General features: G+C 39.8%; 3 protein-coding genes across 3 annotated transcripts; all 3 read right to left on the bottom strand.

The window, feature by feature from the left end:
• Window positions 1–344: 344 nt before the first annotated feature.
• Window positions 345–2070, bottom strand: LOC139910018 (uncharacterized). The gene is made up of 5 exons (XM_071897204.2): window positions 2010–2070; window positions 1138–1848; window positions 851–979; window positions 727–770; window positions 345–580 (listed from the first exon to the last, which is right to left on the bottom strand). The coding sequence occupies exons 1-5, from the start codon at window positions 2050–2052 to the stop codon at window positions 464–466; spliced, it is 1044 nt and encodes a 347-aa protein (XP_071753305.2). The 5' UTR covers window positions 2053–2070; the 3' UTR covers window positions 345–463.
• A 3663-nt stretch (window positions 2071–5733) lies between these two features.
• Window positions 5734–6692, bottom strand: LOC144537865 (uncharacterized). Its single transcript, XM_078281725.1, has 5 exons — window positions 6625–6692; window positions 6448–6528; window positions 6214–6348; window positions 6066–6115; window positions 5734–5946 (listed from the first exon to the last, which is right to left on the bottom strand). Exons 1-5 carry the CDS (start codon window positions 6659–6661, stop codon window positions 5812–5814), a joined length of 438 nt encoding a protein of 145 aa, XP_078137851.1. The 5' UTR covers window positions 6662–6692; the 3' UTR covers window positions 5734–5811.
• Window positions 6693–9122: 2430 nt separating this feature from the next.
• On the bottom strand, window positions 9123–11472 carry LOC139910340 (uncharacterized). Its single transcript, XM_078291724.1, has 6 exons — window positions 11423–11472; window positions 10895–11230; window positions 10245–10589; window positions 9519–9659; window positions 9334–9380; window positions 9123–9248 (listed from the first exon to the last, which is right to left on the bottom strand). Exons 1-6 carry the CDS (start codon window positions 11463–11465, stop codon window positions 9123–9125), a joined length of 1038 nt encoding a protein of 345 aa, XP_078147850.1. The 5' UTR covers window positions 11466–11472.
• Window positions 11473–14721: the final 3249 nt, after the last annotated feature.

Raw genomic sequence — 14721 nt, 5'->3', positions numbered from 1 at the left:
GTAGTTCACACCACCTTCACCACAGGAGTGAGAACACAAGTTAAAGGCTGAGACTTGGTTAGTTTGAAAGGTACAACCTGTGCTGACATTTCTGGTTAGTAGAAGGTATTAATAGACCCTTGTGAGTCTTAGGGGATTTTTATGACCATGCTTTGCCTATGTTTAGATCCAATCACATACTGTATATAATGAAATACTGTTTCTTGTGGCTTTGGCACTCACTCACAGAACTTACTTAATAGGCAACGACTGAAAACACATTGCACTCAAAAGTTTCATTGAACCATTTATTAAGCATTATTTTACACAGCACATTTTTGGTCTTCTTATTTTGTGTTGTTCGGCCCTTTCTGTTTCATGGCCCTTATGAAGCTTGCACCGACTAGTGGCTAAACTATTGAGTAAACAAAGCTTACTAGTTAAAGTAGGTAAACAGAAGGGTCAAGTGCTACTGTACTCATTTCTACTTTTTAATTCCAGAGTACACACAGACACTCTCTGTGCTGTCCCTTTGCCTTATTACTGTACTCTTCCTGTTCAGACTTAGAGCAGCATAATGGAGATTGTCTGCATCTTGGCCCTGGTAAGAACAAAGCAACAATGGAAAGTAATGTGAGAATAAAGCAAATGGAGAAACAACGTGCATATGAAGAGCTGCAATCAAAATATTCTTATTTGGTGATGCAGGCCTGAATTGGATTTTTTTAATGTAGTAACTTGACCCACCACAGCATCAGAGGCTGCAGAACATCTTGGACGAGCGATTGCCCCTGCAAATAAAAAACACGTAAACAATTGAGCTGGTTAAATACATGTAAAAAATGACTCTGATTCGGGGGATCACACTTACCTTTGCACACAGAGCATGATTTCTTGTTCAAGTTGTACATGATGTAAGCTAAGACAAAGATCAAAATAAATGAAACAGCCAGTGCCACACCCAGGCAATTCACCAGGAGGAGAGAGACTGTGGTCGAATCTGCCAAGAGAAATAATATCTCACATTTTCATTTCCTTTTGTATTTTCTATACATGCCTTTTGCAGATATAAAAAATATGCTGACTAATTCAAGGGTTAATTTATCACGTGTTCAGGATATAAGACAAGATGATATGATGATTTATGTTATCACATACCCACAATGTCCACTCTTGTACCATTTCCAAACACAATCTCCCCACATGAGGCCAGAGCACAGTAGTATGTCCCAGCATCAGAGGAGCTCAGATTCTTCATAGGGAGGTTAAAAGTGCAACTTTGCATGGGAGATTCTGCTCGGGATGCTTGGGCGAGCTCTTTGCACTGGTCAACATAGGGATAAACGATTCCAGGCTGAGATCCACCATGTCTGAGCCAGTAGACGCTGTGCTCTCCTGCACACGGCTCAGCGTATATTGTACAGTTCAAATTCACAGAGTCCCCCTGCCGGACTAGCTCAGACCCTGGCTGTTTGACCACAGCTTGGATCTTGGACACTGAAGTTTTGACATGAAGAAAAGCTCCTTGTCCAAATTCAATTGAGTTGAAGTCTAAGAACGCACAGTAATATGTTGCTGAATCTGACGTCATAAGGTTTTTGATTGTGAGATGGTTTATTCCTTCTCCAGTTTGTACAAAGAAACGTGAAGTTTCTTTAAACGTAAGGTCAATTTCAGCTTCAGTGCTATGCATCATCGATGTGGATATGATGTGAGGTTTGTCTCCCAAGGTTTGCTGGTACCAGGAGAGGAAAGTTGCACCAGAATCTTGATAGGAGCATCGCAAAGTCACATTGTCCCCAACTTGTGCTCTTATGACCCCACTGTCCTGTATTATAACTGAGGAATTCTTAACAGCTGGTACCTGACCTAGATTAAGATAAAAATTATATGAATTACACACAGTAAAGAGAACATAATGTTGTTCACAGTTTAAAACAGTTTTCAAAACCACAACATCCCTGGCACTCAAAATGGTATTCACCCACACAGAAACAGTAAAAAAAAATAAAAAAATGTAAAATACTCACATATTTCACTGAGAAATACAAGTATGATGCAAAGTGGCATCATCTCTGAAGCTCTACAGTCTGTGCCTTGAGGGGAAAGAGTTTATGGACGCACACAACTCTAAAAAAGGAGACGGAGGCTGTTTGTGATTGGCTAAGCTGACTGGTTTGTCAGACTAGGGATTCGTTCAGTTCCAAAAGGTCAGTGCCTGAGGTGATCAGAGGTGTACCGGGGGTAGACTGAGTTTTCTTGGTTATATCATAGTTGGTACTAAGTACACCAGAGGACCAGTAGGTGTAATATTTTCAACAACATGCATCGCTGATTTACTGGAAGAAAATGCACGCAAGCCCATTTGATGCACGTTAGTGTCTGTACTTCACAATATTCACTATGCTTAAGGGTGATTTTTCCGTTTGGGAAAAATAGGCAATATGGTGGAGTATCTTCCCAGTATCTTTGTGCAATGAGAATACATACTGTATTCTTCAGTCATGACCTATGTCATTCTCACATTTGTCTTTTTTATTAGGTGTGCTTATATGCCCAATTACTTGTCTACTTGTCTATTTGTTGTATGGAATTGTGTGTCTATGGGCTACTTTTTCTGTGTGTGTGTGTGTGTGTGTGTGTGTGTGTGTGTGTGTGTGTGTGTGTGTGTGAGAGAGAGAGAGAGAGAGAGAGAGAGAGAGAGAGAGAATGAAAGAAATAAAGAAAGAAACAATGAAAGAAAGAAATAAAGAAAGAAAGAAAGAAAGAAAGAGGAAGTCTGAGAGAGAAAGCAGGTAGGAAACAATATTATTATTCAAAGGGCTCTGAAGCCGGGGGATCTGGTCTTGTATGCTTTGTCAGTAGTCCACAACAGTGCCTTGTAGTAGAGCAGACAACGGCATCTACCAACTGTTTGTTAGTGGGTTGATAAGAGGCAGTTTTGGGTGGTTGGCCCGTTGGTCAACTTAAATGATGAGAACATAGACATCAAAATCATCCATGTGTCCCTGATAGATTTTGTTCCAGTGCTCCATGGAAACACTTTAGAATGCTGAGTGAGTGTAAGTGAGTAGCAATATCCAAGGCAAGCCTTTTAGTAATAGAATGTTGTTAGATTTTTTTATTGCCTGCAGACCTTTAAATTTTAACAAAGAAATATTAACATAATATAGTCAATCTATATATATATATTTTTGGAACTATTTCAGGTGAGCAACCACATATTTGTCTGTTGTGCAGTGATTTTTAGCTGTACAAAGTCTCCCTTCACCCACCACCTTCACTTCTTTTGTGAAGAGCTGCTACAGTCCCTGCTTTTCAAAACAGTATGTTATTTTTGTTTCATATTTCCCCATCTCCTACACAAAAATGCCAGAATTTGCTGCATATTACTTAAGATTATTCACCATTTAATTTTGGAGGTGCTACAAGTTCTCATTTTCTCAGTTTTGAGTTATTGCTAATCACCTACCATCACTCAGCATACACTGATGAAGGAGTGAACGATCTACCACGGACACATGGATGAGTCTATCATGTATGATAGAGAGGCACCAGGTAATGAAATAAGAACTGAGGAGAAAGGGTAGGAATGTTGTCAAATGTCAAATTATGTTGGAATACAGGAAGTGACCTAGTCTCTTAGCAGCCTATTCTGATACATTTTCCTTACCGGCAGGATGGGCTACACTAGGCTTTCCCACATTTATACAGGTAGTACACTATTCTGATACATTTTCAGTTTTTGAAAATGTGGATATTTTCCACTTCAATCACTGTGACTTTGTGACGTATCTTTGGTAATAATTGTGGGAGGTTCTTTCCTCTAACCACTGACTTGAGAATTTGGTATACATTTTCAGAAAGTGCAGGAGCAGTTTGTGGCGCGGAGGAATGTAGCCAATCTCATCTGTCCTTACTGTCTATGAGCCAATCTCATCTGATCATGCAGGGAAAAATACTGTCTGCCAACAGATGTGTTCAGAATGTTACATGATATGTATGTTAAATGACCATTTAAATTGTGGTGTGAGATTTGTATGTGGAGCTTGAGAGCGTGAGATGGAGCCTGAACGAGTGTGTCTCATGCCAGATGCGTTAGTATTGGCAACTCTGGTGCAGTGTTGGAGGGGGTTGCGGATGCGTCTGTTTAGCATAAAGCACTCATGGTCCTTGACTGTAACGCACGTGGTTTAGAGCTTACTGTAGGCCTGTGTGTGTGCGTGCGTCCGTGTGTGTGCTTGTGTATGGGTGTGTATGTGCTAGAGTGAGATAAAGAGAACGAGAGACAGTGAAGAAGTCGAATGGTGGTGGTGGCAGATTTGGCTCCTTAAACTACATACTGTACATAATTTCCCATTACATTTCGCTTAGCCTTGCCCTGATAGACATGATAGCACTGTTAACTCATGCAGTACACCTTTACAAAGCACAACCACGCCACCCCATGTGACCCAAATACATCTTTTGATCTTTGTGGTCTTCATGTACGTTCTTTAACAACATTGTGGTATGAGCTACATGGTTGTTGACTCGCTACAGATGAGGTGTTACTGACCAAGAAGCTTCACTTGAAGCCGTACTTCCTGAGTAGCACGAAGTGACAGTGGGACGGCCTAACGGTTTTCTGGCGTGAGTTTGCTAAAATGGATGAACTGCAGTAGATCCTCCCCTTCACCTCTTATGAGAATATGAGTCAGACCACATGGACAAAAAATAAACAGAGGAAGCAACATGTTACAAAAGGCTTTACTTTTCTTAAATCACACATCACAGACACAAACAGCCATGGCATTGCATCATAATTGCATTGTTGAGAAGCTTTGATTTTCTATGGTTTTAGAACATTAAGAGTGTGGCTGCTTGTTAAACAGTGTCTCACATTTTCAAACAGCCTAGCCTGATCTACCTTGAAGTAGTAAGGTAGGTTTTTTTTAGTCTTGGCAACATCTTTGTTGCTCAGCGCTCATTGCGGTGGTGTTTCTGCACTGCTCTTCCCAGAGATCACCTGTCAATCAAACAGTGTGTCCAGTACTGTACTTTCCTTGGATTTTCTGCTGATGAAGTTTGAGTGTCTGTAGGTAGCGCTCTTTTCTTTCTCTGTTCAGCCATGGTGTTTTTCGCTGCTCTTGCTAATGCTGCATTCCATTCAAAGTTAGAGGTCTGAAGTTCCCAGTTTAAATTTCTGATCTCCATGTATTCCAGTCGTCCAACTTGGAAAAAACCAAGGAAGAAACATGAATGCCCTCTAATTAAAAAAAAAAACTGTTCCCAAGCAACAGCTAGTGCTAAGTCCATTATATTTGGCAACATTAGGTGGCTAGTTAGCAACTGTTAAGTGCAACTTTACATTTTACTTTGTTTAACCATTTACCACATGGGTGTTTTAATAGATTTAAGGCCATGGAATGCTGACAATTGCACTTAATCTTATTTTGAGGATCATAAACAAGCTAAAAGTAATGCTGGGTAGCATTTACAGTGGCATCAGATAACTGCATTTTGGAAAGTTTCTGACTTGAAGGGCCGTTCCAATGCATTTTTCTGAAATTTCCAACCTCTGACTTTGAATGGACCACCTACCCAGCACCAGGTGTTTGGAAAAGCAAATGCAGCAAATGCAAAAGCTTTCACAAACTGGGTGTAGGTTGTCACCATTGTGTTATATTTGTGTTATATCAATCTACAATAGAGGGTAACAAAACGGAAATGTATTAATATGAAAATGTCACAGATTGTTACTTTAAACAGATATTTACTCGGAAGGTCTGCACCCAGACAATAGGCTACATGTCTTCAACACAAGGCCTGATCTTGAGAGGTTTGAAATGTTTAAACAGAGTTCTGACACCTGACTTGAGAGTAGACAATCTCTGGCTCCCTGCTGGTCCACGGCCTCCTGCCCCTGTTCCTGGCATCCGCTATGTCCAGAGCAGCATAATGGAGGTCATGTGCTGCATCCTGGTCCTGGAGACACAGTACAGACTACACCATTCATCAACATATCTATTTGTGTTCTAATCACATGTCACATGCCATGGAACCAAGTATACTCAGTGCCTCTGACTGATGAAATTTCTTTTTACCTTGTTGCAAGAGCTGGAGCTTGCAGAAGCTCTCTGCTTAGCAGTCATACCTTGTGAACAAACACATGCCAGAGTTACAGTATTGCCATTAATATTATAGTAATAACAACCTTACAATATTAATATGAACAAAATACTAATCACCCACCTCTGCTCTGTTGACATCCCCTGGTCTTGAGGTTGAAAATTACACAAACCAGGACAAGTGTGAGTGCGACACACACAGCTGCTGTTATCCCCAAACTGTATACAAGAATAGTTCTGTCGCATGGAAGGTTGCAACCTAGAAAAATGAGTGTGATTTGGTTAAAGGCCTTAGAAGGCTTATGAAATGTAACTGAAGAATGATATGGAGTAAAAACAAGAAAAAAAGAAACCTTACCGGCAGTATAGTTCAGGGTCATAGGCACTTCTGTGTGGACTGGCAGGGCAGGTGGCTGAGTTTGATTCCTCAATTTAGAACCTTTAAAAAGGTAAAAACAAAATTGAATGGCTGAATGGTCAACAATATCATAAATTATGTTTTTCTTCATCATTTATATGTTTAAATATATTTTACTTTTAGCAGATATAGGCGTTCCGGGTCCAAACCACATGTGATTGCAGACTCCTGTACCACAGTAGTATATCCCATTATCCGTTTTAATAGACGATATCTTAAGGTGGAATCCTTTATCCGACAAGATCTTGAAACGTCCATCCATGAATTCTTCATTATACTGAGGTATCTGATTTCTAACTGATGCTATCACCTTGAACTGTTTATCTGCAGTGAGCTTAAACCAGGTGTGGTACGGTGCCTTTTTGTCAATTTGACACTCTAATATCACGTCTTCTCCCAGCTCAGTGGATTGGGCCGCTACTGCCGAGGTTATCATTATTCCAGCAGCCAAACCAACAACAAAATCTAGAATATGAATGCAAAAACATGGTTATTTTATTATAGTTTACTATGCACACTGCTGGTCACAACTGTGTTTACTTACAAAGGATTAGAATGGCACAGGGTTTCATCATCTTGGCAGCCTTCATGTTAAGAAATATGCCAATGAACCTTCAAGAGTGTCTAGAGGAGCTTCAGGTGAAGTTATCATTGGTGCCATCTGATTTGATCATCAGATACGACTCTCTGGGCCTGTGATTGGCTGCGCAACAGGCTACAATGACATGTTGGTACAATAAAAACCTTCATCGCATGTTTGACAAATGTGACTCACTGTTGTGCATTAGCCTGTAGCATTTCACCGTAGTTAATGTCGCAATTGATTCACGCTGAAAGGCGTTATTTTGTATTATCACTGTCTCTGCTGTGTCATAACCTGCATTAATGCACACATAGTAGGTGCACAGGAGGCAGTGTTATTACAGAGTTTTGTTTCCTACTCATACTGCAGCCATTTTGTTGAATAGTTCACACACCGAATAAGCATATTCTGCCATCAAACAAATTTTTACTAAAGACTCCATAAAAGAAAAATGATATTTTGGATTTTATTTACATGGAGATGAGTTCTTTTCTTTTTTTGTCTCAGCTGATTTCCTTAAATGGGCGAGAAGTAATATTTTTACTGGCCCATAGCATGGTATCATGGTATCAAAATGTACATCAGAATCAAAGTGGAGTGTGGTTGTGAAGCAACAGGAACAAACAAACAAGAAACCAGCAGTGCAAATAAACCACATAGACATCCTGTTAAAAGGAGGGCAGGGAGAGAGAAAAAGGCGAGAAACCACTTGGGTTGTGCTGAAGGCTCTGAGAGGGCTTGACCAGAGCGAGAACGTAGAAGCGACCTGTTTTTTTTTTTCTTTTCTTCTTTTTAGTCAGTAGGCAGCAATACCTGCAAACAGGCTGAAAGAGAAAAACTACCTTCCAACAAACATTTTCACGACTTAAACCCCGTGTTGAAGCCCAGGTCTAAACTGCAGCCTTTTGTAGCCGTCGTTTTATTCTTCGTGAAGTCTGCACCAAGCAAAGAGAGGGAAGGGGAGAGAGAGAATGAGAGAGAGAGTCTTGTGTTGTGTTAAAGGCACTTCTGGGGCTTGACCAAAGCTAAAGGATAGAAGCCGTAGACCACAACAGTACCTGCACACAGATCACTGTGTGGGTGGATGCTCTGGCATGGTGTGAACAAACAGGACACACCTCAGAAGTGTCTGTCTTTGTTGCTAAAAATGTTTGTGTGTTCGTTCGCTAAAAATAGCTGGTGTTTTCACATCGCTTATCTTTCCGACGTCAACAGTCTGGTGGTCTCACCAACCTACGAGTTTCGTTGTGTGATGGTGAGCAAAAACAATTTCTCATTCGTTTTACGATGACACATTACAAGAATCCTCACGTAGTCCATGATGTCTAGGTGGGCTACTGCTCTCTATTGAATGAAAGGTGAACTGCAACATTACTGCATTTAACACAGAGTCTAACCACAGTCAGGGTTTTAGAGGAGGGTAACGCCACCTAAACTCCTTTTACACACCTTTTTATTATTTGCATAAGAGTTTACATCCTTTTTAGGCTGACATAAATCTTCATGAATTCATAAATCATAGTAATCATCATAGAAAGTATACCAAACTTATGTAAGTTATGAGGATAGGGTCTTTTAGAAAAAACAGAAAAAAAGAAAAAAATAGAAAAAAAAACATGTACTTTTCTCAGTATATATACAGTATTTTGATATTAATGTTTGCTTGCATTATGATGATCACCAACTGGAGGTCATAATTTACCTAGCTTTTATTTACCACAATATCACTGACCACAGTGAGATGTGAACTGTGAGAAATCCATATCAGGACAAATGTGAGTTAATGACATGATGTCTATTTATTCTTTATTTAGTCCAGAAAAACAGTTCATCCATTCAATTTTTTGTTTGGAAAACTGTCTGTCTTTAGAAAAATGTACTGTACAATATATGCAGGACTTAAGACTACTGAATGCCGTGACATAGAAAAGTTGATCTAGTTAAGATTATTGATAATAATTAAAATCCCAGGGGTCAAAAACAAAGCAGGGAAAGGGGGGGGGGGGGGGGGGGGGGGGTTTAAGGGAAAATGTCAGTCCCGGTCTGACTGTCTCAGTCCAGAGTAGACGCTCTCCTCCTCTGTGCTTTTCTGTCTCCTGGCCTTGGCTTTCTTTTTGAAGTCCAGAGCCACATATTGCAAAGCACCAGAGTCCTCATACTGTGGGAAACAGGAGGACAAAATTATTAGTGGATGATAAAGTTATTAGAACTTGTTACGTCAGGAGAATATTAGAATATTCTACCTGAAGGTCAGCGGTGGATTGCAGGGCACTCGGCTGGGGTTGCAGCCCTTTAAAAAAATCAAATATCATCATAACCTTCCAGTCATCAGTGTCAACCTCATCATCAGCACCATCATGATCATTGTCACTGACATCATCCTCATCAAAACAACTGAGAGACTTATTCTCTGATAAACATTGGTTACCTCGACACAGAAGACAACTTCTCCTGGTCATTTTGTAGAGGATGCAGGCCAGGATGACGATCCCGATAAAAGACACAATCAGCGCTGCAACCAGGCAATATATCAAGACGGGCAAAGCATCAAGATGTCCACTCTGTTGCCCTGCGGAAATACAGCGAGCGATCGAGCGTGTTTAAAGATGTTTCTGTGATATTAGCAGTGCATATCACCTTCTAACTAATGCAAAAACATAAAGACATACCGTTTTAAAGTAATTTGTATTATGAACAAAGCATCACATGGTCAAGCACCTCAGAATTATTACATATCTCTGATTATTGGTTAGGTCTCTTAGGTCCTCAAGTCACTAGCTAAAGCTAAAGGGTGATTGTGTATTTGCTATTGCTGCCCCTAAACTATGGACACAGAATCTAACCACAGGGATGTAGAGGAGGGTAAAGCCATCTACACTCATTTTACACACCTTTAAACAATTTTGATTCTCTTGTCTTTGATTGTGTCTGATGCTGTATTTCTTGTGCAAACTATTCTCCATGTTTTACCATTTTACTATGTTCTTCTGTTTTACTATCCATGTTTCACTATTCTACTGTTTTTTGTGTTCTTATTTTAGTATCATTGTGAAGCACTTTGTAACCACAGTTTAGACAGATGCTAAAGTTGTAATTTTTTATTTGAAATCAAAGGTAACTTTTGCACAAATTCAAATAAAGTGTTGTTACACACCTCTAACATCCAGCCTCGTTCCGTCCCCAAGCAGCATCTCTCCACATGAAGCCACGGCACAGTAGTAGGTCCCGGCATCAGACAGGCTGACGTTCCTTCTTGGCAAGCTGTACACACAGCTCTGCGCAGGAGACTCAAAGCTCTTGTCACACTGACCGTTCCTGCCTCTGTGGGTGTGGGTGTACATGATTCCCAGGTGGGAATCTTCTGAATCGTGTCTGAACCAGTACACACTGTGTTCTCCATCACTGGTCCCATTGTGCACCGTACAGTTCAGAGTCACAGAGTCTCCTGGCCGGACGGACTCAGACACCGGCTGCTGGAGGAAAGACCTGCGACTGGACTCTGACAGAAATTAGATATTAGAAAGGGTTATGAAAGAGAAAGTGTGACAAAATCAAAGGGGGAAAAAAAAAGTCCATGCGTTCTTAAAAATTGTTAACACATTTGTGGGTTTAGTTTGGGACAAAACACATTTGCACTGCTTTTCAACACAAAATTAAGTTGATAACAGCACATTAACATAATATGTTGTTATGTTGTTTGTCTCGGTTTGTCCCAACCAGAGACACACAGATATGTTGAAAATTGTAAATCCTTTTTAAAAGTGTGAAAAAGCTATGAGGAAAAACAGGAAAAAAGCCTTATACCTTTGATAACCAAAAATGTTCCATTGTCGAATTCGATCACAGTAATACTGGTTCTTCCACAGTAGTACATGGCTGAATCAGACGGCTGAACATTCAAAATGTTCAGATCATAGAGCCCTGCTTCTGTTTCCACTGAAAATCGGAGGTTGTCTTTAAAAGGGGGCTTAAAGACATTGGATTTGGACGAATGCGTGTAGTAATATGATATCAATTGAGGTTTTTCCCCTGCAGCTTGCTTGTACCATGACAAATAAGTGTCGCTGGATGGATGGAGACATGGTAAAGTCACATTGTCTCCGAGGTTGGCGTAGAGAAGAGACTGTGATTTAGCACCATCTGAAAACACAGATTAGGATAAATTAAAGACTGTTTGTACCTGTAAGACTGTAAACCCCAATATCATATTACACATTTAAATTAGTTCAGAAAAGCTTTCCTCAGCTTTTGCAACCACAACTTTAAAGTACCTCAGTAAGAGTTAAGATGACCATAATGCATTTTCATCATGATAAAGACCCAGTGACTTACAGGCTCGAAGGAGAGGAACCAAGAGCAGATACAACCTGAACATCCTCCACTCTCCCAGTGTAATGACAGCTTCAGCAAGGGGCCGAGCACTAAAATAACATCATCAGCGGAAAAAGCATTTTTAGTAGCACATATCGGTAGGCGTCAATGCTTGTACAAAAGGAAGTGAGACACTCTGATTTCATACCTTACACTGAGATTTGCTTAGACTATCAGGTTCTCTGTAACTTCAGATTTAGGTCCGTGCCTGAAAAATGTACATTTCCTAGTCTGAACAACTATTTTCTTAGGCACCTGGTTTTCTGTTGACTAGAGATAAGAAAAATAATACTAGCTTATTGTTGCAATAGTTGTTTAAAGCGTTGAGTTTTTTTTTTTTTTTTTCAGTATTCAGTATTTCTACAATACATGCAGAAGATCCCATAGCAGTACGGTGGCCTTTTTAGGACATCATCTTTGGCACACTTTGGTGTGTTTTTTTCAGGCTTAGCTGTACTTATGCTAATTTAGCTGTGGCCATTTTTATCTGTCAGTCTCAGGTATACTTTTTCAGGTTTAGCTGTACTTTGTCAAACTCAAACAGAGTTTGTCAGACTTAGTTGTAGTTGTACTTTTCAAGGGGAAAATATGCAACTAAACAGATTTCTTGGCTTTGCAAATGTAGCAGCTATACTGAGTCAACCACATTAAATATACAATCTTTATTGTCTTCCCTTTCGATGTCACAGTCAGTTTATACCAAACGCTCCAAAATTTCTTGTGCTGTGTTTCACCACCATCTGCTGTCGGTCTATTGATCACCTTGAAAGGCTCCAAAGCCGGAAACCAACGCGTCATCTGCACTTTGGCATCTTTCATGCAGTGGAGCCACTTCAACTTGTGTGATTGGAACAGATTGGCTGCTTGCATCACATTCAAAACCCTGGAGCTGGTGCACAAGGCTGCTAAGGGAGCCACACCCTCACACATCCAGGTCATGGTGCAGCCCTACACACCAGCCCGTCTTCCTGCTCAAAACAATACTCTGCTGCCAGAATTTCCCACTCCAGTCAGGACTCTTTCCTCAATGGGGGCATTTGATTTGTTGTTTGTATTCCCTTTTCAGAGATCATATCATTCTGTTTTTCCTGTTTTGCTTGCATTCCTTCTCTCCTCTCCTGTTCTTTTCTCCCATTCTTTTCCTTTCTCCTCTTTTCTCCTCCCCTACTCCCTGCTGATTCCCTGAATATTCACTCTCTTATCTAACATCTTATACCTGTTTGTGTGTGCATGCATGCGTGTGCATGTGTTTGTCTGTATTAGCTCTGGGCAAGCAAATCTCTTTCCAAATGATGAGGTAGGGGGTTACAGATGCACAGACTTGGCAACTCAGCCCAAAAGGCACCAGTATCCCTTCATTAGCTGCATCAAATATAGGTTTTGCACACACGTAAACACATACACACACACACACATACACATACACACCAACCACCATCTAACAAATGGATTATATCATTTTATGATGCAGTTATAATGCATTCATAATGTTCACATAATGTGCTCATGATGCCTTATAATGCCTTAAAGTAAAGTTACAAATCAATCAGTTGTTGTCCAAACACAAACTAAGCATTGGATTAGTATATGGAATCTGTCATGAAAAAGTTGTATTGGTGCATCGTCAAATCATAGTTGGGTAGTATCATGTTATAATAACAATACTGTTATATTACAGTAATATTAAAAAATATATATTTCTGTTACCTTTGTTATCCACACCCTGTAAATATACAAACACAAAAAGACACACAAAAAATATGCACACATGGAGTCATAAGGCGACCAATAATCAAGTGTGTGTGTGTGTGTGTGTGTGTGTGTGTGTGTGTGTGAGAGAGAGAGAGAGAGAGAGAGAGAGAGAGAGAGAGAGAGAGAGAGATATGTTGGATCAAACCGTTTTATATTGCTGTACTGTTGATGTGGAGAGTGATGTTGCTTAAAGAGCTACTTGTGGTGTTGGAATAGGTTACTAGGTATTTCACAATAGTTGCAGCATTATGAATGTTTGTATGTTTGTATTGTAAACATTTGGTATGTACTGTATGTGAGCGCAATATAAATCAACAGCTCCCAAAGCCATATATTGTCACTGTTGGACAAAATTCTCGCCTCTGCTGTATATCAACTTTAAAATTAACTGAGAGAAAGAAAAAAAGTTCCAGTTGATGCCCATGCATTCTTAATTATTCACTGGTCTTTAAATGGGTTCATTGGCCCAAGGGTAATGAAATTTAATCAGCCTACCCAGAGCCATGTAAGATTGAATTTCAAGACAAACAAATGAAAATCCTGAAGTTATGACTTTTGTGGTTTTTACTCTCACTCTTTCTCACTCATTCACTCACACACTCAACAATGAAGACAACAGCATGGGATCTCTTGCTTTACATGTACTATATGCTGACACCACAGAATAATAGGTTTTGTTTTTTTTGCATGATTACAAAATACACAAAACAAAATCGTAATGGAAACAAAAAATCCAATACAATAACACTTAAAAAATTTACAATGTACAAATAAAAAATCACCACAAATCATACTTATTTTTAGTCTACTCTGCCTTCTTCATTTGGCCTCGTGTTCTCATCAACATCACATCTTCTGTCTTCTCTTGCAATACATTGGAGAAATTATCTTTTTGCATGCCTGATCCATCCCCGGCAATCTTCTGCCCATTTATCCAGGAATCCAGCATTCATTACATCTAGGAGGGACGTCTGATCATGTGGATGGTGATCATAAACTTTCCACCTCCATGAGGAAAAGAATTAGATTTTGACTGTAAATTTAACAGTTTCCAAAATAGTAGGCTATGTAGAGTTATGTCTGATTTTGAGTGAGAATTGTATTCATGGGTTTTGAAAATTGGGCACATTGAATGCATTTTGTGTCAAAGCAATGAAAAATCATTCATCGTTTGGTCCATATGAACGCTGTGTGCTAACTGCATGAAGTGTTTTGAAAAAGTGAACTCAATATTGAGAAATGCTCAGCCAATTGTGAAAAACAATTGCAAACAGGCAATATTGGGCAACTCTGATGGGCTTTCACATACAGGAACATCCTATTGCCAGAAAGCATTTGAAAATAATGTTGACCCTGTGTCGCTATAGTTCAGTTGCTGGAAAGTTGCCCATTTACAAATAATACCATTTGTATCAACACCCCAATGGACCAGCAGGTGTCAGTGTAAACCCAGAACACAACACAGTCAAAACTGAACATTGACATAGCTGCTCTGTAATGACAGATAG

Source organism: Centroberyx gerrardi, chromosome 23 (genome assembly GCF_048128805.1).
Source record: "Centroberyx gerrardi isolate f3 chromosome 23, fCenGer3.hap1.cur.20231027, whole genome shotgun sequence".
Taxonomy (NCBI): domain Eukaryota; kingdom Metazoa; phylum Chordata; class Actinopteri; order Beryciformes; family Berycidae; genus Centroberyx; species Centroberyx gerrardi.
This window is presented reverse-complemented; position numbering and strand designations above follow the sequence as displayed.